This window comes from Tyto alba, unplaced genomic scaffold (genome assembly GCF_018691265.1).
Source record: "Tyto alba isolate M040663 unplaced genomic scaffold, T.alba_DEE_v4.0 Super-Scaffold_41, whole genome shotgun sequence".
Taxonomy (NCBI): Eukaryota; Metazoa; Chordata; class Aves; order Strigiformes; family Tytonidae; genus Tyto; species Tyto alba.
Window position 1 is genome coordinate 4,606,221 of NW_024881317.1, and position 27,141 is coordinate 4,633,361.

The window sequence follows — 27,141 nt, forward strand, 5'->3', positions numbered from 1 at the left end:
TTTGTTATTTACTCTTAATTGAACTATGTTGCAAAATAAGATGTACAGTTAGTTATTAAAGAAACTAGGCTACGTTACATTTTCCTTTAAGGAATTAATACAGTATATTTTGTTTATTTTCTTTCTTTTAAAGAAAGCAAGAAATTAGCCTGCTAGTCTCCCCCTCCTTGGTAAATTTCATATTCAAAGAAACAATTGCTTGTTAGAAACATTTCCTAGAAAAAAATAAAGTTGCTTGTTGGATTTTATGAAAGCGCAGTCTTCTACTTTATTTCAAAAGCATCCATAGCAGTCCAAGAGATATTATGCCTCACCTAATTAAAAAAAAAAAAAAAAAAGAAAAAAATACAGAACATTTGAAAAAAACAGGAAAAAATATTATATTTCTCAGAAGCTGATCTTTTCCTTCTGCAGGCAAATGCTACTATTCTACACAGTAATATGCTGTTACTGGTCTAATTGAAAGAAATTTATTAAACTTGATCAATTTTTAGAGAAAGATTTTTAAATGAGAATTGTGCAAACTGTTCCTTTGTAATAACTAATCTGATGCTGAGTAGCAACATCTAACAAAAAAAAACAAAACTTGCAACACTGAATCCAAGCCACAAAAGTTGCCTGATTCAGGATTCAAAAAGCAAAGCCAGTCATCTCTTCACATAGGCTGTTTTTGTGGTGTATTTTAATTGTCCATTCTGCATTCTAACAGCAGCTGCAGGGATAGTTTCCAGCATAGCTGTTTGGAAACCATTTCAATAGAAGTTCTTCCAGATGTAGGTTCAAGTGTGCCAAATGGTCTGGCTCTTCAGTATAAAAAGCAAATTAGAAGTTGAGACTATGGTGCTTTAGCAGTAAGCAGCTTTTATCAGTGCTCAGCTCAGAGAACCTGCCTGCTCTGAAGATGGTTCCAATAGGCTTAATTTGGAGTGATACAAAAATGTCTCAAAGCCTTCTTTCCCCTCCTCCCCACCAAGTTTTCACTCCCAGTAATACAAAATGTCTAATAATCTATATAAAGTTAGAAGGATTTCTATTGAGGCTTCAGAAAATCAATTTTATACCCATAATACCTAAAAAATACCCACTAATGCTCTCTGTTATATATCATTAATCTCTCACACAAGGAAAGGATAGATTACCAGCTATCCAACCAATCAAGTTATTTAGCATACAATGAGATGGGATCTTATGAAATAAATGAATTCTTCAAAGGTACAACTTACCTATCAGAAAAGCATCTTTATAATGTTGCTAGTTCTTAGGTTATAGGAATTCTAAATTTTTAATTCTTCTCCCTTCAAAGACACACTGATGTTTAGCAATGACCGATGTCTATGCATTACCTTACAATTATCTGACGTTCTGTTGAGTACAGCCTACCATTGTAGATGATTTTATTCTATTATTGTATGTCAACTGTGAAGTACCTGGGCTGTGTTTAGTGTGCCACTTCCTGCTGCTGAATTAGATGAGTAGTTTAAAATAGTGTTGAAAAATTACAGCTTTTCAATTTGCTCAACTAATCTCGGTTTCAGACTATTTTGTTAGAGGACAATTCAGAGGGAGGGAGATATGCCTATTCTCTGGTGTTCTGTAGCATATTTTTACAGTACCGATTTCTTGACCCTTCTTTTCCTCTTTTGACTTTCTTTCCCTCTCCAAACCACTGCAGAATCCTTAAATATGCAATTATACCATGAACATTCAGTCAAATGATGAAAAGCCATCTGATTTTTCAGATGTAGTGACAGTTACCACATTTTAATGTCCATATCAGTTACTGACACTCTGAAGTTACTGAAGTTTGTGGAGGTGCTTGCAAGTAATTTTTTAAATATACTGGGTGTTGAAATTAAATCTTGACATTTAGAGCTAGTGGGCTGAAAGCATTCAGATTTCCTCCTGCTACAGGAACAAGATCTTCCTTTGTATGAAGTATCACTGGCATTTGAAAGATGGATCTCTGAAAACTCAAAAGCTTCTACCTAACTGATAACAGCAAAATTAAAGGTTGATACTTTACAGTATTGTATTTTAAACCAGCCATAAAACTAGTTATTAAAAATAAATTTCTTGCACCATTTGCTTTAAATTTGGATGAAGCAGACCCACTCTGCATAAATAGCACCACATCATCTTTGTCTGTGGCTGTAATACCCAGCACATGCTGCATTCAACAGAAAAGTATCACGTAAGTGAGAATAAATAATCTTACCAGTCTCCCAAGAACAGGAAACAACCATGTACCTGAAAACATTTATTTTCTTTTCTAACTGCATGAGTTGATCTGGAAAGGTGTATTTTTTTTTCTTTACATTTAGATTTAGTAAATGGTCTTAAAACACTGAGCCTCAAATCCCCTTCTCACAACACAACTCCCTAAGGAATAATATTGTGACCCCAGATAATTAATCCACTCTAAACATTTTTTGACTTGCATAAAATTGACATGATAAATGAGGGAAAAGAAAAACATCAGTTTATAGGTTCAAAGGAAAAAACAAGTTACAATCTTAGTTATTACCACGTTGCTATTAATTTTGAGTAACTTATTTTCAGTGTTCTTTCCTGGCTTTGGTTGGTAACATAAGGATTTTAGAGTAATCTTTTAAAAATCCTAATGCAGATTTCTAGGGCTCTGCTGCAAGAGCAATTTCCTTTGCCTGGAACAAAATACATGTCTTTGGCCAAGCTCTCACCAAAACCCCTTGCTGAAGAGATCCTAGTCTGCACCGTCAGTGATAGCTAAGTAACAACCAGTATTTATATAAGTGTTCACCACTGTACAGTCAAAGCCATCTACAATAAATATACTTTACTTTCCAGTAATATGATAGCAGATAGAAAGTTATCTTAATCACACTCCTGCCTTAATGCACAGCTCCAGAGGCAATGTTTTTATGAAAGCTGAGAGGTTTAATAAAATTAACTGTATCCTTATTTTGACTGTCACAGGGCTAACTGTATTACTCAGAGTAAGAATATTTTCTAATACATCTGTATATACTAGTGGAAAATGGATTTATTTCATTTTTCTCTTTACCAGTTTACTCCAGTGAGAGTCTAAGAAATGTATATAATTGAATGACATGTTGTACTACCTTCACTTACAAATCTCATTTGGCACCTACAATAATAAAAGGATTGATAGCAATTCAAGAAATGGCTGACATATTCAGAGCAAGTTTTTAATTAGATCTCTTCTTGGCTGAGCATCTTTTTGCATCTTGTTAGAATCTACGTTCCTTTGCACTTCTCAGAGATATTTAGGCACAAGTCACACAAATGCCTGATGGAAAAGACAGATGAGTCAAACTGTTGGAAAGTTCCCAGGGCAGCAGATCAGATCGCTAACTCTTCAGACTTTTTCCTCCGATAAATGTCAGATGTGTCACCCATTTAACAGCCATTGCCTGAAGAGATTTGATTATGTGCCACTATCACCCCTCTTGATTAATCAAAGCAGCAAGTGAAAAATAAGAAGCTTCAGATACTGTTTTTTTCCCCACTTTGCAAGAAATCGAGAACTATGTGGTTTTTCTCAGTGTGTTAAAAATAGACAATCTCTTTCAAAAGTCTCACTCTTTCACACAAAAAACTCATTATGACCCATTTCTTTGATCAAGAGAAAATTGGATTAAAGGCGTATTTTCTTCATTACAAATAAAGTATGTCGTTAAACAGAAAATTAAACTTCACAGCATAGAGAGAAGTACCATTTGAAAAAGATACATATCCTTCTCTATTAAAGATCTAAACGCGCATTCAATGGTTTTCTTTGCTAGACAAGGGTAAAAGGTAAGACTTACCTTGGTCAAACCCCAGGATCCAAGGAAAACTATGATGCTGGCAAATCCAGGGGTTCACCTTCTGTGGTGTTTTATGCTGCGCCTCTCCCAGTACCTGCTGTTGAACTCAAGAACAACTGCTTGTCCGCCCATGTTGTGTGTTGTTGTAACAAACAATATGCTATGTTTTGCCATTATTTCTATTATCAACATGAAAGAGATATGCCTTGGCTGGAATGAAAAATTGTGTTAATTGTTTGAACTGAAATTATCAGTCTGAGAGGCCTTAGAGCAAGATATTTATAGACATGAAGTCCTTTGACAATGCAGCCTTAAAAACATCAGACAGGAAGAAAGAGAAACATTTGCATGGATTTTGATTGTTTAATACTCAAGAGTGAAAAAGTGTAAAATCACAAAGCTTATACCACCACACAAATGCAGTTTTTCATTACAAATGACCAAAACACAAGCTGCCTGCAAAGTTTCACACAGCTGACATCAAACAATCTAGTTTCAACATTCTTACCGTCTTTTTAAACACCTGCTATTCACAAACATCAGTCAATACAGAGTTTTACGTCTTTCATACCTCTTCCTTTATATTCTATGCTATATTTGCTTTCTAGACCAGTGGTTTACACATTTGGAAAACAGTGCCCCACTTCTGATCTATATCAGCATATAAATATATATTTTTTTACCCCCGAAGTTACTAATTATATTTAAAAAGCATTTTCTTTAATCCAAACTCAGCGATAAAGTTCTTTCTTGTATTTAATGAAAAGCACAACTTATATGAGTAAGCTTCAGAAGTGCATGCTGATTGAGGTTATATCACCAATCCTTTCATCCACAGGTTATAATACTTATGCAGAAAGTGATCATACAGGGTGAGTTAGTACATCAGACAGTAGGTTCTATTTGCTCATACTCGTAACTCCTGTACCTATGGCCCTGATTCTGCAAATGCAACCATTAGTCCTGTAGGATGCGCTTGTTCATCTTAAGTACATTTTGTTGCCTGAAGGTAGTATTATCCAAAAGCTATTATTATGTCAAAATGTCTCAGGTTAATGAGAGCTAATGGAAATGGGCTGCTTAGACAAACAATATTAAAACTTAAACCCTTTTTATGTGAGATATCTTTGTTTTCACAGCCTGAAATTATTCATGCAAAGGAACTGTCCGTATCTTTAAATGTTATGCTAATGCACATTTCCAGTTCCCTATGGTAAACTAACTTTCCAACAGTTGATTAAAATCCTGATCTTAGATAGAATTAAAGAAAGTACACAGAAAAAATTCTTCCCTCCAGACAATCAAAATATATCTTCATATAACCAACTACATCTGACAGTTGTGTATAAAGGAATTTTTAAAGAGCTGTTGTTGCCTCATTGGAAACAGTACTGATTTTGTTTTGTTTTTTTTTCTCCTTCAATGCTAAGGTCATCCACATTTTATGATTTACTTGCTCCTTACTGGTTTATTCCTTCATCTGACATTCTAATCCTCTAAGCAGGTGAAGGCAAACATAACAGAGTGTTGGTATAGTTGTTCCTAAGGAATATGTCTATCAAAGATTCTACAAGGTATCAATAAATGTGTTTGACCTTCTAAGTAGCTTTTTGTTGGTTACAAAATACATTTTCTGCACATATTCTTATATGTTTTACAGATAATGTTTAAGTTTCAGCTTAGAATAAAACTTTGAGAAAACTGATTATTTTTTTTAACACTGTTGCTTATTACAGACCTGACTTCTTCTTTTATAAAGTCCTTTAATACCTGAAGTACAGGATCTGATTGCTTGCAGTTAGGCATCTAGCTGGAAAATTCTGGCTTATACATGATTATTAGAAGAAACACAAAGATGGTACGATTTTTAAAATTATAGGGTCAGCTAAGGAAACAAAGGTACAGGATGATATTAAAAGTATTACAATTAATAACACCCTATTTATAAATGGAAGCACAAGATCTTTTTTGAACACATATCAATAATTTTGAAAAAATATTACCCATTATACAGTGAACAGTATAAATAAACTTAGCATACGTGCCATTAGTGCTTCTACCCAGCTCCATTTCCTGTTCATTTTCCAGCTGTCAGTTACACTTCCAATTTCAGCAAACGATTTAATAGTACATGATTGAAAAATATCCAATCCCAAGTACACTGGCACTCACATGCAAAATGAGGAAAACATACAGAAAGTTTTGCAGTGCAGACAAACCTCTGAGTTAATCTTTGGAACATTAATAGTTTTGTACAGTTTCAAACTTGGTAACTAAGGCACACAACAATTAAGTTGTCCCATATCTGAAACAGCATATGTCAGTCAGCATGGAGCTTCTCTTCAGCTCTGCATTTACATTCATATTATAAAGTAGCAGTCAGTTTTGAAAAATCTAGCTTCTGTTAATATTAAGGAAACTGAAAAGTGACTAGCCATGCCAGACTAAGATAGTTTAAGTGGATTCTAATATGGATTAGCACACACAAAACTATGCTTACATAACCACAGGAAAAAAATTCTGAGTCAGCAACCACCGGGCTGGCACAGCACAGCCATCCGGGTACAGGTGTGTTCCCACTCCGCAGAGAGGGTGTGAGGGAGTGAATGTGTGTGCGTGTGCGCATGTAAAAATAGCAGCTTCTCATCTGTGCATCTTATTTCTTATGTGCGTCCAGTATCATATCTTCTTACCCCAGTGACAAAAATATGCTGGCTGCTATTTTTCCTTCTGCTAGCACTGCACAGTTTAGTACAGTTAGTGGTGCTGGCTTCTGATCTGGACTTTAAAGTCACTGAATTATAATTGTATAGTTAAATTATGTCCTTCATTCAACCAATGTGCAATTCAAGTGAAATTATCTTATTTTCAAATGATTTAAGTAGAAACCAGCTTTGGCCTGAGGCAAATGTTACGACAGAAAAAAAGAAAACAGGAAAATTCAAATCTCAGGTTGGGTTTGCAGGGCTAGTAACTGAAATGGGCCTCTTCTCATTTGTAAACAAAGAAGGGATTATCTGGAAATGACTTGGCACACAATGATCATAAGTGTCACCAATGCCATTTTTACAAGTTCGCTTCAGAATAGAACACATATTAGCTAATTGCACTATGTTAAGAAATTAGTCATTATGTAATCATGTTTGACACTTCACACTTACTTTTAGCGATATCTAGTATCAAGGTAATCCATATACTGCAAAGGAAGTTTATATTATTAATGTATATAGCCACTGAAGCTGTAAAGAGTTCTCCTTACTTCATTGGAAATACTATCCAACCTGTTTTTAAAATTTGTTTTCTTTTTAAAGAAATTAAATACACTACTACCTAAACATAAAAATCCTTATTTCTCATTAAGAATCCTGTGAGAAATTCAGTGTTTCCTCCTTCTTTTTTGCACTGCATTCTAGCTATACAAATAATACCATTTTGGACAAATTTTGCTATGCTTAGTTTGATCCTACAGAATCGTATTTATTTTTTTATAGTTGTAATAACTGTATCTTAAAATGTTTTCATTAGGTATTGCATATAAGTACATAGAAATGTACTAAAACTAAAAATTAGCCACCTACCACTCATTAGTCTTATATTCTGTTATATTTGTGGTTAGTAGCTAGAGATTTAAATAGAATTGCTGAATATTCTAGTAACCAAATACAATACAGTATTTTTTTTAAAAAAATGTAAAAGTCCTATTCAAGCACACACTTATTAATTGACCTGCTGTAAATCAAACAAAAAAATATAATCCTTTGAATTCCCCAGTAGCAAATTCCTGTCTCTATGGGTGGAAAAACTGAAATTATTGGACACAGATCTCTGAGGAAAACATATTAATAGCATGTTTTCTCCCAAAAATAAGAATTCCCATAAACTGTGTGCTGAATAGGTAGAAGCTTAGATTCAAGAGGTCTCAGTCCACTATTAATAATCTGAAGAGTTTGAGTGTTTCCCCATCCTTTTTTTTTTTTTTTAATCAAAAATATGTATAAACAAATTACTAAGTAGACTTCATTAAAGAGTCATTTCAGAACCACTGTCCATCATTATCATCCTCCTCCTCCTCCTCATGGTCCAGATAGAGAAGAGCAACTTTTTTTTCATCAGAAATAACTGACCTTTGGTCTACCATTCTTTGCAACTGCACAGTTTTATCAAAAAATGACTTTTCCACTACCTTTTCACCATGATCTTGAGAAAAACAGGAGAGAAAATCATCTCTTCTTTCATTGTTGTTTTCTACAATCTGGTCACCTTCAACTACAATCTGTGGCTGATTAACAGAAGAGTCTTGCTTATTAGATATGAGCATTGTTGCTTGCTGATCTCCACTTTTCACTGTAGATATGCCACCCATATTGGAAACATCCATTTTAAAAGTAAAAGAGGTGTTCTTGGATCCTACTTTAATATGCTTTACAGACCTATTGCTCTCAGATGACTCTTCTGTTTGTGACGTATCTTCCAGCGTTTCAGGAAAATGTCTTGTAAAGATTATTTGCTCAGCATGAGTTTCTACAGGACTTATTTTAACATGCCTGAAAGATCTATTGATATCTGAGCTTCCTTCATTCTCTGAAAGATGTCCTTCTTTGTTAATGGGCTCTGGAGTTTCAGAAAGTGAGCCCTGATACATGATTTGTTCAGTGGTTTTAACTCCCACTTGACCTCGTCTAACATGCTTTATTGAGCCTTCTGAAACAATCCGGTCTTCCAGTTCACTGATTTCTCTGTGCTCAGACACAGGCCTGTGGTAGACAATTTCTTCAGCTGTCATAAACTCTTGAGGACCCATCTGAATGTGTCTGACTGAACTTTCTGTCGGTGAGAAATCTCTACTGTCACTGACCTCCACTTTACCAGAGGTTGGTCCTTCAAAGATAACTTGCTCAGTGTGAATCTCTTTTGGACCTAATCTGAAGTGTCTTATTGATCTGCTGAAATCCACAGACCCTTCTGTCTGAGAAAGGTTACCTGAGCTATTGAGCTCCAGAGAGTCTGAAACAGGCCCTTCAAAAGAGATTTCTTCAGTTACTTGCCTTGATTCTACTGCAACATGTCTTGTGGACCTGTTGAAGTCTGTTGAAAACTTCTGGGAAAGATTTCCAGAATCAGCCTCTTCTACAGTTGTAATAATTGGGCCTGTGTAAATTACTTCTTCTGTGGTTTGGATTTCTTTAGGACCCAGTTTAAAATGCTTCACAGATCGGCTAAACTCTGATGATCCTTCTTTCTGAACAATATCTTCTGTAGCACTGAGCTCCAACGTTTCAGAACCAGGCCCTTCATATACAACCTGCTCAAATCTCTGAACTTCTGCTGGACTAACCTTAATATATCTTATGGATTTGGTCTCATCAGTTGATTGTGGCAAGTGAGAGGCTTCTCCAAACTCTGCAGTTTCCAAAACTGAACCATCATAAATAACTTTTTCAGTGGTATGATACCCTGTGCCACCACTCCTCCTCACTGTGGATGAGTTATAGATTTCTTGATCAGCCAAAGGAGTGTATTTATCACTGTGGGAAGAAACATCTACTTCTATATTGCTTCTACCATCAACAACTCTCTCTGAACTCTGTTTTGTCAAGGAGTGCAATGTTGCCTTCTCCTTCTCACTTACAATTACTTCATCAAGCTGAGATACATCAAATTCATCAGTATTAAGGGTCTGTGACAGATTGACTTCAGCAACAATTGTCACCAAGCCACCCTCCTCCGTTTGATCAACTTTTTTGATATCAAATTCTAAGCTACTAGAGTCAGCTTGATTTTCTTTCGTTATTGCAGACAGCTCCTCCTTCACGCTGTCTGGGAGACTGTCCTCCAACTGCTCCAAAGCTTCCTTCAACTGATGCTTAGGGTCCTTTGTTTCCTTTGATAAAAGACCTTTTATTGAAGTCTGAAATTCATGGGGAATTTTAATTTCTTTTTCAATAACAAGGGATTCAACATGGGATGTTTCAGCTTCAGGATGCTCTTTTAAAATATGAGCACTTGCTTCCTCCCCTACCACTTGATATGTTTCTTCTGGAGAGCTTACACCTTCATCTCTCTTGCTTTGTGTGCCTTGCAAAAATTCATCTTGCCAAGAATACTTAATAGTTGATTCTTCTTCTATATGAATTTGCCCATATACTGAGTCATCATCTTTTTCATTAATAATAGGATGATCATCAGGAACAGATACAAAATATTTTTGTTCAATAGGTGAGTCATCTTCCTCAGTTACTTCTTCCACATGAGTGAAACTGTCATGGCGTTGTTTCTTCTTTTTAAGATCTTCATATGTGAATGTTATGTTTTGCTCCTCCTCATCACCGTAACACCTCTCTCTCTCAGGGAATGTATCTTCCACTTCCTCTACTTCAAAAGGTGTTGAAAAATCAGTCCTTTCATCAGTGGCATAATCTAGCGGCTCCTCTACAATCTCAACATTAACAGACATGTTCTTTCTGCTCTCATTTCCTTTCAGGCCATGATGTACTATATCTTCTATCTCCTCTTTGGAAGGAGTTCCCTCAACACCCTCTCGAACCACTTTTCTAACATCCTGGTTTGATAGACCTCCTATGGCAGCTTCATCAGAAATATCTATGTTTTCTTTAACTTGAGATTGTACTGTGATCTCAGTCTTTATTTTCCCATCATCTGGCTGTTCTTTCTTATTAAAATAAGTCACTTTTGTGTCTGTTGATACTTGCGAACTAGAAGATTGTGTAAAACTTTTAAGAATGTCAGCAACAATATTCTCTGCTATATTTTCAGTTGACAGAGTTCCCATTTTATGACTTCTGTCACTAATGCTCTCTTCATCTTTCAGACTAGATTCTGCTTCTGAAATACTAACTCGGTGAATTTCGGTGGGCTTAGGTACATGGTCATCTGTTTCTTTTCCTATGGAAGTTTTAAAATCTTGAAACCTTATTTCTTTATTACTCTGAGATTCTTTGTTGGGAACGGGCATTTCAAGACTGATGGGTATCTCAATGACTCCTTTGCTTCTTGATTCCAAGCTCATATTTGTATCTTTTTTAGTCGATTCACTTTTCAAAGTTCTTGCATTAGAAATATCACTCCCAGTTAACTTCTGGTTAATTACTTCCTCGCGGATATATTTTTTCTGCTCAGTCTTCCTTCCAAAATCAGCACTTCTTTCTTCTACAAAAGGTTTCTCATCTGTTTTCTTTTTCTCCTCCTTTGTTTGTTTCTCTAGCTTATCTTTTTCTTTCAGCAGAGATTTTTTCTCTTCAGTTGGTTTGCTGCCTCCTCTTTTTTCTTTTAGCGTGGTCTGAATTTCAGTTATGGTTTCTTCATATTTAGATGGTTTAAAATTGGTATTCAGCTCATAAATTGGAAATCTAGTAAAGCTTGGTTTTGTTCTTACATTTTCAGAAATCCCTGGCTTTGTGTCAGGCTTGTGGTCCTTGTCTGATCTTTCAGCATGTGCTGATTCTTTTGAAAAAGATACTGTGGATGAAGTTGTAACTTCTGTTCTCTTTCTTTCTGGAATTGTATTTTGCTGCATTTCAGTGGTTTTCCAGCTACTGTAGGCTGGAGTAAATTTTCTTAATTCTTTGTGGTCTGTTACAATCCTTTCATCTTTTATAACAGTAGTTGAAGGGCGATATATTGAACCAAGTACATCTCTTCCAAAAGCTCTTCCACTAGATGTTTTCTGTGATCCAGCCTGTGTTGACTGAGCTGAGTAACATGCAGAACTGCTAGTATTTGTCACTGGCATTCTATGTCTTCTATCACTGATCCTGATAGCTGGTGAAGCTTTATTTCTACTTCTTTCTTGATAAGTAGAATAAATATCAGTGTAGTTATATGAAGTGTTTGTAACATCTGCAAAAAGAGCATAGGTAACCAAACATTAATGGCTTGTATCCAAAATAATGTAAAATAGACGGCATGAACTAAGAAATTTTATACTAAGTTTTTGTTAGAAATAAAGGCTTCATTTTCAGTGAGGCTTTGAAAAGGCATTCCTGTAGGTTTTGCATGATAATTAAGTCTATGCATAAATTATATTAAAACTGAAAGCAAAGCTTTTTACTAAGTTGCAAGTTCTTGCTAATTTCACCTGTTGTGAGCACCTGGGTATTATAGTATTTACATTATATATACATAGGGATATATACCTATATATACATATGTATGTGTATATATACACACAGAGGTATGCATAGGTACATATACATATGGTATTTACATTATATATACATATATACAGTATAACATATTTACATTAATGTTCACTTACATTCACAACTTATTATTAAATAATGTATGCTAATATCCTAGGCTTGGGTTTTTTGGTTCATTAGTCAAAGTGGCCTGAAGTTTCTCAGTTCCTACTGAGGCATACCTACCACAACATACTGGAAACTGAAAACACAAATATAGCCCTTCATAGCCACTAGATACAACAAGGCACAACAAGGGAGAGAAATAAAGAACCTTTTAGGGTCTACCTGTACATTTTAATAAAATGTACCAGGAATCATTGTCTGGCTCTAAGACCAACCAGCACTACACGTCTCCAATGTCCTACTCCTAAAAAGCTAGCCGTATCTCCTCTGACTTCTGGTAGTGTTTCCCGCTCTGTGGTAACCACTGAATATACCTGAGAATGGTCTGCAAAAGTACTGTCTAGTTCAGGTCAAAAGTGTGCCAGAGACAGGGCTAGCAATTTAACAGCGTGGGCAATTCTATGTGAGTGTTTGAGCCTCGGCCTAGTCTGTTTAATTTACTACTACAGATGCAGCCTTCAGATCTATTCTAGGGCTATGATCATCTGATTAAGACCACACGTTGTTAAACTCAGGAGTATTGTCAAGACTAATTCTGTTATTAATAACAATGGCCATAGCAGTCAGATCAAAGGTCCATCTTATCTAGTACCCTGTTTACAGTGACCAACAGTAGATATGTAGAGAAGAGTATAAGAACAGGGCAAGTAAATAGTGATACTTCCCTGGTATACTCTCACAGCCTCCAGAGATTTGCAGCTTCTAAGATAGAAACAGTATCTTTATGTTTAATAAATCCTTGATTTTTCTTTCATTACTCTGCTAAAAGTTCTCTTTAAACCCATGTAAAATTATTAACACTCACAATGGCTCATGATAATTAATTCCATGGGTTTAATTACATGTTTTGTTAAATGCCTCTTGCTTTATACTTCAAAACTCTCTTAAGACCTATGGGCATCCAAAAGTTCTTGCACTATTAGAGCTATGAAACATCACTCCCTTCTTACCTTCTCCACTTGAGTCATGATTTTATAAATGATCTCCCATAGAATAGCACTATGTTGATTTAAAATATTAACACTCAAAACCAATTCAATATTCAACTTTGCAATACAATTATAAAAAGTGTTCTTCAGGAATACTATAACATGATAGTTTCCAATTATATTTAATTTCATTCAACATTCATTTTTTAATATTCATTTTTTACCTTGAGGCAATTTCCCTCTATGCTGATCTCTCCAAGTAATAATCCACTGGTTGCTCTCTCCTTCTAACAAAGCTCTGTAAAACACATAAAAAGGCATTCCATTTAAATATTGGGAAGAATAATCATAATATTTAACATTTATAAGTCTTACAAACTGAAACAATTATCCTGCAGTTGGGTCTGATCCTGAGTGTTTGTCACAACCCATATTTTTATTACTGGGAAAAAGAAATCTTTACCACCTTCCAGATTCAGTTGGCAGAGCCCAGTGCGTGCGAACAATGCAATAATCTTACAGTACGTGACAGCAGCTAACACAGAACAGTTTTAGATCAAATCTTCCACATTAGCCAATATACTGCTTCCTGACATGGACAAGATCCACTGATTTCCACGATGGAATCATACAGGCTAGCAAATTTTTCCAGAATGATCTTGTAACAAAGTTAGGAGAAAAAAAAGCCATGCAGAACTTAACAGATATTCAGTAAAGCTTTCTCAGAAAAACCACACGGAAATAATTTATAAAGAAAAGGCAAAAATGAAAAAAAAAAATATTTGCAAGCAAATAGTCAGCAGCTTTCCTGCTGATAATATAGTACTAAAGGTGTTGTTGCGGTGTGATATATGAGAGAACTGTTACAGCCAAGATTTGTAAGTTCTATGCTTTTCAAATGAAAACTGAAGGCAAGTATTTCTGCTGTCAAATACTGGCTAGTGCTAGAGGAAACAACTTACAGTATTAAAGTAACTATTCTTAGTTCCTATTCAGCTGGAAATCAACACAACATATTTTACGACAAAGGACCAGGAAAATTCTTTGTGACATAAACTGCCTGTCATTTCTTTTAATGACATCTGTTTGTCCCCTCTGTTCCTCAGTCTTCCATTTATTCTTTTTTACAGTGACTCTCTAACAGCTTCCACTTTTGCAGGGCCAGAAGCTATGTTATCCAAAAAAAAAGTGCTCAACTGCAGCGTTCTGGTGCAACAGCCTAGAAATTCTATGGCAGGTTCTTTCAATATGCAACGGAACGCTGTAATCAGTATGGTGACTTTGGTGTTTTTATATTCACTCGTAGTGCGATACCCATTTCAACACTTCCAGTTTTGAAAACGCCAGATGTTTTGCACTGATAACATACAGCTGCAACATGAAAGTTACCACGAGTAAGGCTGGAGGAATATGATAGCCAAGGCTTCTGACTCCCTAGAGGCAGAGTTGAAACCAATTTAGGGTTGTGGTTAAAACACATTTGTTGGGGATTTCTGTCAAAACTAACAAAGCAGGCATTTTAAATGTCACCTGTAGATTTCACACTTCATGTGACTGATCGCTTTGAACGTTTTATGCTGCTTCTGATTTCTGACTGCCTCTAGATTCAGTAGGACAATGCTACATCAGCAAAATGCCATTAATAAGGTGTTTTTTGCAATCATGGATTCACCTTGATTCAGAAAAGCCAGGTTAGAATTACTCAACATATTTACAGGTCACTTTCCCCCTTGAAAGAGTTTCACAGATAGACGCCTTTACTACTATTTTGTTAGTGAAAAAAAAACAAAGTAAAAGCAATTTATCTTCTTCCACATTAAGAGAGGCTCTATAGGAATTAGATGCCTTCAACACACATAGAGAATGCTCCTAAGACCAAACATCTGACCTGATGAAGCTAGTGAGTGCTAAACAAATTGCTCTGATTGACACCTGCTAGAAAAGCTGGTGGTGACATTGCAGAAACATATAAAGTAGCTGGCAACGAAAGCGTTAACCATGATGAAGGAAACTGGGAATGTGGGTAGTTTGACTAAGGATTTCTGGCCGCTGTTAAAACAACAGTTGTTCAGTTGCTGCAGCAACGTATGAAGTCACTAAAAATAAGTTCCAAGAGGTAACTGTATATGGCAAAGGGCAACAGCACACAGAAAAGCTAGATCAGAAATATTACTATTGAAAATATGTTGTATTTGAAAAATAAACACAAAGCTTCATGAAATGTCTATGAAACCGGACAGTGAATCAGTATTTTCCTGCTCACAGTTCATAATATATATGGCCTCAGGCTTATCAGATGAACAAGAAAATGTTAAACTGTCTTCAGCTTAATAAACTAGCATGAGAAACTGTAGTGTAATGTACTAAGCACTGGCTTGGAAGCCAGCAAACTCAAGTTATGTTCCTCAGCTTGATCATAGCTTCAGTTTATGCAAGTCATTTTGCTTCTCCGTTCCTTTGCATCCTTTCCTAATACTAATCATTTAAACTATAACCTCTTCATGGTGAGGACTGCTTTCAGACTTAAACTGCCTGAAGAATTGGGTGTTAGTCTCAACTGTATGAACTCTCAAGTATTCACAGTAATTACAAGAAACATTCCTCCAAGCAGCACTCTTCTAAAAATTAACTATGTCAGCTACTTCCTGGAAATCTGATCCCAAATAACATATACATATATTGTGTTAATACTTAGTTTAAGTGTTGCCAGAAAATATTGCAACTGGACCTTTAACTCATCGCATTAATAATGTCATTTATCTAAAGTTGGCTGTGACATGCTAGTCAGCCTGAAGCTCCCCAGTGTGCTGGATGACAACAGAAATAATTAGTCCATGAAAGCAGGTGGATGAGATAAACTGGTTGGGGTGTGGAGAGAGGAGTTACCAAAACCAAAAGGATGCACTGCAAATGGTCATTCACAAGAGCTATGACCTTGTTTCAACTAGAGAAATGCAAGATCTCAGATAGGGGCAGTTAGCCAGCAGGTCATAAAATTTCTTCCTCTGTATCCTGGGTATTTGGTAAGGAGTTACAAAATTAAACCTCTCCAGGAAGTGGAGTGGAGGAGGCATTTTTAGGGGTAAAGGCCACTCCACATCTTTTTCGCATCATGGGATGGGAGGATGACTGTGTGAAGAACAGCAAGTAACTGACTGCATGTTAAATTACTGGGTGTAGGAAACTCATAATGTTTTTTAAAAAAAATACAAGAATGGGACATATGGCATGGTCCAAGTTGTAAACAGGAAATAATAAAGCTGACTGAAAAAGCTGTGGTAAGTAGCTGAGGAGGCCTTAATGCTGATGATGATTTCTTGAAAGGAAGGCATGGAAAGGGTCAGAAGAAATGTTGATGGAGGAAACCAACCGAAGGAGGATTGGAAAGTATGCCTGACAAGTGTATTAAGAGATCCTGACAACGACTGTGACAAAAAAAAAGGGGAAACCCCCCCCCCCCCAACTTTGTAGCCTCCACTGCTTCAAAACGCAGGGTGGTAACCTAGAACAGAACATTTGCATGACACTAGGATTTCAAAGTAAAATCTTTTACCTTTCAACAACAACATATTTTAGAGAGGGCAGAAAAACTAATTTAAACCTATGGCAGAGGCTCTGGCCAGCCTCTCTTATTTGAAGAGAAGCTTCTGATAGCTGAGGAGAAATGCTTGATAGTAATTCCAATCCTAAACAGATTTTCTACCTCCTTTTAAAATTAAGGCTCACACAGTGAATAATTCACCACTTCTTGGAAATCAAACTTAAGCATAGTCTAAGTAGTTGCAGTTTTGCAGGGTTCCAAGAACACAGAACAAAACTGCAAGACACTACATATTTACTTCACCAAAAAGGATTAGGAATGAAGATTCCCTTGAGGTGTAACTTCATAAAGCCACATAAGCCATATATTTCACTTCCTGAGTGAGTCTCAGCTCCTGGAGCAGGAAGGGTAAGCAGAATCAGAGAGGAAGTACAGTTGGTCCTTGGGGAAGGGTGTTCCTTGCGACGATGATTCTTCTTGCCAGTTCAGAAGCACTGTTGACTAATGGAAAGAACTGGCTTTAAAACAGAAGCTGTAGAAGTTGTAAGACAAAGAGAAAATACAGGGTGGGAGGTACAAAGAAAGCTCCAGGAAGGAGACCACATACCACACCCTTAACCTATCATGCCAGGAGCAGAGGAGATGCCAAGGCACTCATGGAAACTTCTCAATGGAGAATTCACGATGTAGAACTAAGTGCGACTACATGCCTTTTGTTTCCAGTATGCATAAACAAGGGTATATGCCACTATCCTTCATGAAAACAAACTGAAGCTGGCTTCACGTGACCTGGTTATCACAGATAAAAAGACCTGGGAGAAGAACAGGATTTGAAAAAGCACATAGGTGAGCAGTCCAGATTTCTCTTACTAGACAGCTTACTAACTGGATTCACACTGAATCCCTCCCACAGCAGTGTTGATAAAGGCATATAGTAGGGAAGTCATTATTTTCTGAAGTGAAAGGAGAGTAAGCACAAAGGAAGAATAGGTAAAACTGCATAAATGTAAAAACACAAATCAAAACAATCACTTTTCAGCTTCTCTTATTTTAAAACAATTTTGTTTGCAGGCATTAGATAGCATGTTTCTGATCAGTAGGTAGATGCTCATTTGTCCACTGAAGTCTGCCTTGCCAACGCAATCAGTGTAGTGAATGCAGTTTGTATCAATCAGATAAAGAAACGCTACAAGTTAAGGAACTTCTTAACTGGACAACATATGTGCTGCAGGGGATGCTGAATTGCTCTCCTTTCATTAAGAAAGGCAGGGAATCCTTAGACAAACCAATAATGCTCAGATAATCAGTGATATCACCTCTGGAGAAGTTCCAGAATTTAATGGACTTGCAAGGTTTTACACAGCAGAAGCACTGATGGTTTGCTTATTAATTAAAAGCATGTCCAAACAACTAAATATCTGGGCATTATCATTTCTACTTCTGGATGAATACTAATCATCGAAACAACTCTGATAATTCTGTTATTGTGAGAGTGATAATCCCATTTCGCATATGAATAAACCAAGGGAGAAAGTTTAAGTGACAACAGTAGAAGTCAACATCAGAGCTAGGATTAAATTTAGAAGAATCATATGTTTGAGCAAAGTTAACAGAATTAACACACACAGAGAAGGATCACAACCAGCTACCATTTCCACAGTTTTTCTTCTACTAGTAATGCTCCAGACGTTACTAGGTTTCCAAGGATCACAGGGGTCCCATTCCATCAATAAACATTCAGGTACTGTTGCTCACCAACTGACTGAAAATTACTTGTCCCACATACTGCTTGTGATTTCGTCTTGTCCAGAAGCCAGCCTTGGTCTGTACCTCATAGCTCACAGTACTCAAGCCATCTTGAACAGACCGTTTTTGCTCTTTAATGCACTACAGACATCCTTTGCTCACTAGTCTGTTACCATGCTACTCAGAAGTTACTCCTTGAAGCTTCTCAGATTTTCATTTATTCAACTACAATTTCATTTCATATTTATCAGTGGATTCCTTTAGTCTACGCATTTCACCCATAATTCAGCTGGTGCCATCTTGATCCAGATTTAGATGCTTATTAGTTCATAGCGATGTTACATGCTTAAGACACTGTGTTAATGCATTAGGACACAAAAAGCATACATCATATATAACTGATAATACCTCTGTCTGTTTACACAGGTTGAATATGCATAATGCATGCAATATAGACAAGCTAATGACTGAGGCATACTCCTTAAAAAACATGAAAGTAGGCTGACATTAAACTTTTGCAAATTATTACTTTGCTCAGTAAGAATTGCAGTAAGTATGTGAAGATCAATATCTCAGATTTATTGAAAATATTGTGCTAGTTGTAGAAAAAAACCCACAGTCTTTAAAATAAGATAGTATCCTTCTCCAGTTTGTAGGTTTTGTTTTGTTTTTTCACTTCTCAATCCCTTTCATGCTACGTTCCATCTGATACATCATGATTCTCCAGACAGAATTAGTCTGGCTTTTCAACCCCACAGCTACTAAGTGGCTAGAGAGATATACAATACTGAAGATACTGAAGATTCGTTAGCAGAGCTGTTGTTTGCCGATATCTCACACTTGATCCAAATATGTTTCCATAACAAACCAAGGATGGAGAAAGACAGAATTTAATCAGACTTTTTTATTATCTTCCCACTATCCTATATCTGAAACAAGAATGGGGAACTCAGTACTTCCATCGATACTGCAGGTGGACACTAATCAACATATTTAAATAATGAAATGTGCCATGTAAGTTGACAGATGGTAACCACACTACCTCATGTTTTACTGATTGCAATTTAGGGATACTGGCTCCTCAGCTTGTAATCAAACTTAGCGTCAACAATTCACATTCACTTGATATCAACTTGACCAGGACTAAGAAGGTTTCTTACATATCACTGTATTTGTACAAATTTAATATTATTCCTATGGATTATATTGGCTTCTCTAATAGGTTGTTCTGGGGACAAAGGAATAGAATGAATTACTGTCAGAGATAGTTTCGTTTCAGTGATCAACTTCCAGACACCTCTGCCCAGTAGTAATTCTTATCAGTGTTACTAATGAATAATGGTACTTTACTATTTTTACAGTTTTCCCAGAGATCTCTGACAACTCCACATGTATTAGCAGCCTTCTGTTATCTTCCTTTCACAGACAGTACAGTCAAGCACAGAATGGCATGCTGACCCACGTCACAGAACAAGCCAACAACGAGCTAAAAACTGGTATTAGGAGTCCATTCACTCTACCTAGCAAACCACAGTAAATACATGGAATCTTGATCTGGGACTCTAAAAGCAGTTGTCTGTATTTTAAATGCTGGAAAGAGGATGAATGGGGCTCCTGTATCTATAAAAAGGGATTTAAATTATCCTCCAATTAGACAATTGAGTGTGACCACAGTTCTTACCTGTAGGTTTCAATTTCAAGGATGAGGCCTGCTTTCACCTGCAGTAGTTCTTGATAGTCCTTTAGGTAATCTGTGATTGACATGGTCAGGAACTGCTTTTCTTCCTCTAGGGCGTCGATTATCCTCTAAACAAAAATATTAATTTTTAGTTTTGAACTAACATAAAAATCTGTACACTTGAATGCCTATAACTTAAAACTTTTAATTAAAAAAAAAAAAATCTGAGAGAATAAATCAATATGTTCCATCACTTCAAAAACCAGAACAAATCAGCTCTACAGCCTCCCCATATACAATCTGAAATACATTACTAAAGCAGAGTTTTATGCTAAGATTTCATTTTATGACTAAACTAGTTAAATATTTCAGTAAAACCCATTCACATGCTCTGTACCAAAGTTATCAAGTATACGTAGCAAGGAAAATTCCTTTATAACTGTGATTTAAAGGTATGTGACTCATTTTGTCATTTTAAGAGCATAAATGTACATGCCTACATCATACTTGAGATCAGGAATTTCAGCGATTGCTTTGCTATGAGAACCTGGCCTACTTCTCTTTATCGATATTTTCAGTTCCACAGACATGTGGGTCCAAATCAGTTTTCATATTCTAGCATCTGGAGATATTCATAGTGCCTAGAAGATGAAGGATGAACCTCCAGAGGTTCCTTCCAGGCAAGTTTTTTACAATATTTAGACACCTGCTTGAGTCTACCCAGCTTTGTCCTGATACTTGGAAGATATACAAGGGATTGCTCATTTTCATCTTGATATTTAAATATAACTTTCTACCTTCATAGGGAGGTTGTGTATGAGAAGAGTGCAGTTTGTGAGACACCCACAAATTACTTGAGAGCAACAGCACTGAAGAGACAGTAGGTAAGGCCTGAAATACTAAATGGAAGATTAAATATTGAATAACTGTACACAACATGAAAAGCAATGAAGACATATGCAACAGAACATCAAGATTTGATTTAGACCAAGACAACTGACTCCCATGATCTTGAAAAGAGCATTGCAGAAAGCAAGTGCTTTAATCACTGGTGTTACCTCTCACACGAAGGGCAAATTGCCATCTACTGGAAAATAAGATCTCCCCTGATAATTGAGAGGACCTTCTTCTGTACAGATTCAGAACTGGAAGTATCAGTATTAGCTGTCCAGTCTTAATGGCTTCCGTGCTGTGGATAGAAACTACTAACCCAGATCACTCCTCCTCAGCCAGCAGACTGATGCTAACCAAAATAGATTACAGTTTGTTCTGGGGGCTGGGAAGACAGAAATTAAATCTCAACAAAGGCCTGATTCTGTTTTTTGCATTTCATTCTGTACTATGAAAGGACACTGAACTGTCATTTACAAAGCAAAATCTCATACACATGTACAGCACTGGACAGGAATTCATGACTGCATTTTAGATTGCATCCTAACAAATGCTGTGCAATACAAACTGGAAAATCAAGACACTGATAGCCTAGTTTTAAAAAATTCAAAATACATAATTTATATGCAGCAGATGTTTAAGTATCATAGTATGAGCAATGGCATAAAAATGCAGATACAGCGGGGGACTCCCCAGATAGGTTAATGCCAGTATGATACGCTAGGCAGAAGTAAGCTTTTAGAACTAAGAATATGAAGTGCTGGAATTTCAAATATTATTAGTCTTCTTTTTCAAGTAAAGGTAAAAAGAAGGCCTTATGACAGAAGCTGCCTGTATCTTCATATACATGTGGGTATATCTCTCTATATAACACGTTAGTATTTCTGTGTCTTCGTTTGCATTTGCAGTTGCTGTTAAATGATTACACTGACATTTTCTTTGACATGACAAACCTTGCTTACAGTCTTCATTGTACCTAAAAATCCCTTTTTATGGCAAAAGGCAAATCATACCTGCGTATCTGAAAAAGCACAATCAACCATCTAACAACCTCATCTGAACTGCAGCGGAGGTAACATCCCGCATGCCCACACATAGTGGCAAGCAGAACTGCTGACCTTTAGTGGCTCTGAGGCAACAATCCAGTTCAAGAACTGACACAATGGAAAATCCCAGGATGAGAAAGGAAGAAAAGTGCCAGACCTTGCTTTTAAAAGGAAAAGGCTATCAAGCAAGAATGGACAGGGTGTTGACAGAACCAAAGGAATCAGCAAAAAGAACAAAAGACAAAGACTGGATCTCTACGGGACCAACCCCTAAGGATGGTAAGATTTCTGACACAAAACATGAAATGATTCAAGTGTTTGTTGACTCCTTGGTTAAACATAGAGACTAACCTCTACATGTGCATGCATATTTACAAAAAATGCTTCACAATGCATAGGTTTTGCTCCAGTCCCAGAAGAATGTATACAGGGAATCTGTACACTGGACTACAGAGCGTGTGGAGCTCTGAAAGGCTGAGGATATTCACACCTGTCTAAAGACACAGGAAATTCAGTCCCTCACCCCCGAGTTCTGCAGTCTGGGTTTGAAAAGCCACCTAGATTCTACCCACTGGACTTGGAGAGCACTTGGGATCCCAAGTTTGAGTTAATGATTACCATAAGGGGCTACATAACTCAGCCTGCTGTGTAATACTTCCAAAGGAATTCATCCCAACAGGAGCAGACGTTGTATAGGCTGGATGGCAGACAGCCATTCGTGTAGCCCTCCAGTCACTGGTGCTTAAACATAATGCAGAGGACAATTAGTCTTAAGTCCTGTTTCCAAACATGCCAAAAAGCACATAAGCCGCTTTGCCAAAGCTCAGGAGATTGCAAGCCATCCAACTTTCTGTTTTGTAAAATGTAACCTGCATTGCTGCAGCTGTTTTCTGTTTCCTTCAACCAAGACTTCCTTGGAAAGATTTTCTCAACCACATCAATCTCATGCCACCCCAATCCTGGTGATGTCCTGCTAGAACTAAGTAACTGAATAGAATTCATTTTCTCACCCTTCAGATGTTCCTTTCCAGGCAGCAGTGGGAAATTTTAGAAGGGCAGTAGGGGGAAAAGAATTTACTTGGGTCGTCCAAGCTGCACCTACTCAGGGAATACAGAAAGGATTCAAGGTTCCAGCCCTTTCCATCTGGTACTATTTACTGATCCCATAGCTCATTCACTGGCTCAGCAGGGGAACTGAGACACTGGGCTTAGCTGGTTAGAAACTGGTACACAAAAAAATGCACATGATATATTGATATGTTTATTTGAGAGGTTTTGCCTAAGTATTGTCACAGCACACAGCTAAAATTATGGAAGAGACCTACTGAGTTCATCCCTTTAGCACCCAGGGCCAGTGAAAATTTTCCAAACAATGTATGATTTACAGCTTGCCCTGTTCAGCTAAATTGTAACTCCAAATATATATTTCTATTTAACACTGCTGAAAGCGTTAGTGAGGATAAGGACAGTGCAGGAGGCAAAGATGGACATATAAGGCGACTGGAAGATATATGGAAAATATGAATAAATCTAATGGCCACTGCAGTTGCAATGAACAATAATCACTTGACTTAAAACTGCGCATACATATCATTTCTACGTGACACTTTGCAATAAATAAGCACGGAATAGATGCTCTTTAAAGAGTAGTTTAAAATCCATGCTCAACATACTTTCACCAATAAAAGAAATTACAGGGGAGGAAAAAAAGCTTTGATCACAAGAACAAAACCTGAAGCAGCTGCTTCTACTCATACTATAATTTTTCTTCCTGGATGTGAGCAAAAGCTATTTTATTTTTCATGTACAGTAGATTGGGTACTGGGAAATGATTCTCTCATTAGAAACCAAACATTTTAAATATTAAACTGTTCAGAAGTTATAAACATAATTACATAACTTTCACCAGAGTTTAAGTATTATCTAGATATATATTCAAAGATAAGACAGCTCACATGTGCTTTGATAGCCAACCTGAGAACATGTTTCTTCTTTTATTGCTGAGATTTTAAGCTATTTTTCCTGTAAAATCCAAAGCTTGCCAAATGCTCGTGAGAATAAACCTGAAGTTTGTTATGTTGGTATCAAAATAACAATCCATTTTTGAGTATTTAATCAAGACAAATCAAGGGCATGCATTGATTTTGATTATCTGACTTCTATAACATGTTGCTCATCTCCACTTGCTCTTCTGAATAAAATTCTTTAAAAATACGAAGATACAGAGACAACACACTGGTATAAAAACACCTTGCTGAGTTGAAAGAGTATGGTATCTGAACACACCCATTCTAACTGGCTTTAGAAGAAGAAGGTGAGCACGAATAGTGAACAATACAACATGCTCTTATTAAAATAACACCATATTTAAAGGTTTTCAATTTGAGCAGTGATGATGGATGATCAATGAAATTTTCAGTATAAATCCCTAATAACAAATATAAACGCCAAATAGGACATATTTTTGGAAATCAAAGTAATTTTAGATACGAGTAGGCTTATGTACATTTATATGAACTTACACAACTTAAAAAAACGGGAAAAAAATGAAGAGGCTTTTTCTCTTATTTACATTTTCACCTGGCTTTAACTGATGGATAGATTTAATTAGCGAGAGATTTATATATAACATCATCTTCTAAAGCTTTGGAAATGTTTACATACATGCCTGGAAGAATTAATTGTCCTGGCAAAAAAAAAAAAAAAAAAATTAAAAGTTAAAAGCCTTTCTGATTACTTCTTACATACCTAATCTGCCTCAGTTCACAGCATCTGCAAGCTATGCAACTTGCAAACAATCTAGCAACGTACAAAAACCAGACACACAGCAACAGGTCCCAGTCCTTTCCCAGTTGCCAGCATCTCCGTAATCTACCACAGCTGCTGGACACAATGTGATCATGAGCACACGGGGTTCAGACAAACACCGTACTCCAGCAGAGTGTTAATAAAAGGTCTAACAATGAACAAAAGAAATGTTGCCCTCGGGAAATCGATCGATGGTTGGGATGATCTAATATGTCCTCTCCACTCTAGATTTGATGAACTGATATTTTGCTGTTCCGGCAGCTGCTGATCTGCTCACGGGCACAGAGTGATTATACATCATTATACCAAACGCTATTCTGACAGCAAGCAAATCCTCAGCTACAGCCGCTATAACCCCCTTTAACAACACCAAACATTTAACAGATACCAGTCACCTACATCGTTAGTTTTATTTCAAAAAATTCCCACTCTGCTCACTGCCTGTAGCATAGTAATGAGTCTTCCTGCCTTTAAAAAACTAAAAGTTTCCTTAACCACTCTGGGGCCCACAAGCTTTTCTCTAGGCTCAGAGCACACAGAGCCGGGAGAAAATTCAGATAAATTTCTCTGATCGTGACAGGTCAACCTCAAGTCTCAGGCTAGAAGGGAAGCTTTGTGTCCCACCTCATGGGGACTCGGTTTGGCTGCTCCCAGAACCTCCCCTGTGTCCCGTGTGCTCACGCCAACCCAAGCATGAGCCCTGGCAAGCCCGAGCGCCAGCTCCACGCTCTTGGGTCCTTGCCCAAGGTTGGGGAGGGAGCACCTGTCACTAGGAAGGTGTCCCCAGGGTCACCGTCTCCCTTTGGATCCCCACCCTTCGCACCCAGCTCTCCCCAAACCGAGCGGTGGGTCTCAAAGGGCCTCCCTGCTCCACCCAGGGAAAGGCTCAGCAGCAACCAGCTCTTGCTGGGTCACCTCCTCCTCCTCCAGCCTGGGGAAGTCCTGCTGTGGGGAGGTGAAGGGGGCTGAGGAGCCCCTGGCCCAGGCAGAGTCAGCTTTTGGAAAGGTGCAGGGGCCTCCCACAGCAGCGGGAGCGGGAGGGATGAGACCTGGTCTCCGGGAGCAGAAGAAAACGGGCTCACTGCTCACGATGGGCCAGAACTGAAGGGAAAAAGCGAGTGGGACGGCGGGAAGAGACTCAGGCGAGCACTTAAACAAGCACCGGAGGGCGGGGAGGAGCACGACGAAGAGGACAGGGAGAGGCCCGGGCCCCGGGGGACAGCGGCCGGGGACCGACCCGAGGGGGCGACGGGGCGTTGCCACCCACCTGATACTCCTCCACCTCGGCGCCGTGGCGATCCTGCAAGGCCAGCAACTCCTGCTCCAGCCTCTCCCGGAGCCTGCACAGCTCCTGGCCTTGGCGGTGCAGCTCCTCCAGGTGCTGCCGGCACTGCCGGCTCTCCTCCCGCAGCAGCTCCAGGTTCTCCCGGCTCCTCTGCGCCTCCTGCTCTTGCAGCGCCTGGATCTGCTCCTGGTAGCGCAGCAGGGTCTCCCGGCAGCTCTGGCTGAGCAGCATCTCGTAGGTCTCCTCCAGCTCCTCCAGGCTCAGCCCGCCCAAGGGGGGTGGCAAGGCGGCCAGGTCCACCCGCAGCTCCCGCATCTCTACCGCCTCTCGCCGCTGCCGCTCGGCCAGGTGCCCGTGCTCGGCCCGCAGCTGCAGCAGCAGCTCCTCCAGGGCGACGCATTCCCCCCGCAGCCGCTCCAGCAGCTCCCGCTGCCCGGCCAGTTCGGGCTCCAGCCGGCGCCGCATCGCCAGCACCTCGGCGCCCAGCAGCTGTAGCTGCTCCAGCTCCCGCCGCAGCCCGTCCCGCTCCAGCTCCGCTTCCAACTTTGCCCGACTCAGCTCCTCCAGCTGCATCCGCAGCCAGGCCAGCTCCTGCTCGGGCACTCGCAGCCCGATCAGCTCCTGCTCCCGCAGCTCCGCCAACTCCCGCGCCAGAAAGCGGTTCTCCTCCTCCAACTCCCGCACGCGGGCCACGAAGACCCGCAGCCGGGAGTTGAGCTCCTGCAGTTCCCTCTTCTCGTCCCATCCCGCTTCCCAGCGCCGCCACATCTTGCCCGGGACAGCGGGATCGGGACCGCGGTGGCCCCGGGACTCTCGGCGATGCTGCGCAGTTCCCGCCTCGCCGCGGGGCTCTGCGCGGCGCGACCGCCGCCGGCCCCGCCCCCCCATAGCCGGGCCCCGCCCCCTCACAGCCGGGCCCCGCCCCCCCTACAGCCGGGCCCCGCCCCCCGAACAAACAGGCCGCGCCACTGCGCCGCGGCCCTGCGGCGCCCCCTGCCGGACTCTTGGATCCTCCCGCCGAGCCGCCCCGAGGGGGAAGCCAAAGCCCCGCCTAGGGGGCAAAACCCGGTTTAGGGAGCAAAAC

The 27,141-nt window shown here is 38.8% G+C and overlaps 1 protein-coding gene and 1 long non-coding RNA gene across 2 annotated transcripts in view; one reads left to right on the forward strand and one right to left on the reverse strand.

Annotated features, from left to right (window-relative positions):
- Positions 1-24,075, forward strand: part of LOC122154556 — a 42,615-nt gene extending 18,540 nt beyond the window's left edge. Inside the window, exon 2 of the long non-coding RNA XR_006166567.1 lies at positions 20,833-24,075. This is a non-coding gene — a long non-coding RNA (uncharacterized LOC122154556). The remainder of the gene's footprint in view (positions 1-20,832) is intronic.
- On the reverse strand, positions 4,153-26,897 carry SYNM (synemin). Its single transcript, XM_032994330.2, has 4 exons — positions 26,040-26,897; positions 20,031-20,155; positions 13,287-13,360; positions 4,153-11,666 (listed from the first exon to the last, which is right to left on the reverse strand). The coding sequence occupies exons 1-4, from the start codon at positions 26,823-26,825 to the stop codon at positions 7,843-7,845; spliced, it is 4,809 nt and encodes a 1,602-aa protein (XP_032850221.2). The 5' UTR covers positions 26,826-26,897; the 3' UTR covers positions 4,153-7,842.
- Between the last annotated feature and the right edge of the window lie 244 nt (positions 26,898-27,141).

Excerpts from the sequence above, each read along its gene's own strand:
- SYNM (XM_032994330.2), bottom strand. The coding sequence starts at position 26,825 with ATGTGGCGGCGCTGGGAAGCGGGATGGGACGAGAAGAGGGAACTGCAG. Across the intron at positions 20,156-26,039 it reads CCGAGGTGGAGGAGTATCAG|AGGATAATCGACGCCCTAGA; the intron begins GTGGGTGGCAAC and ends ATTTTTGTTTAG. Across the intron at positions 11,667-13,286 it reads TAGAGGGAAATTGCCTCAAG|ATGTTACAAACACTTCATAT; the intron begins GTAAAAAATGAA and ends CTCTTTTTGCAG.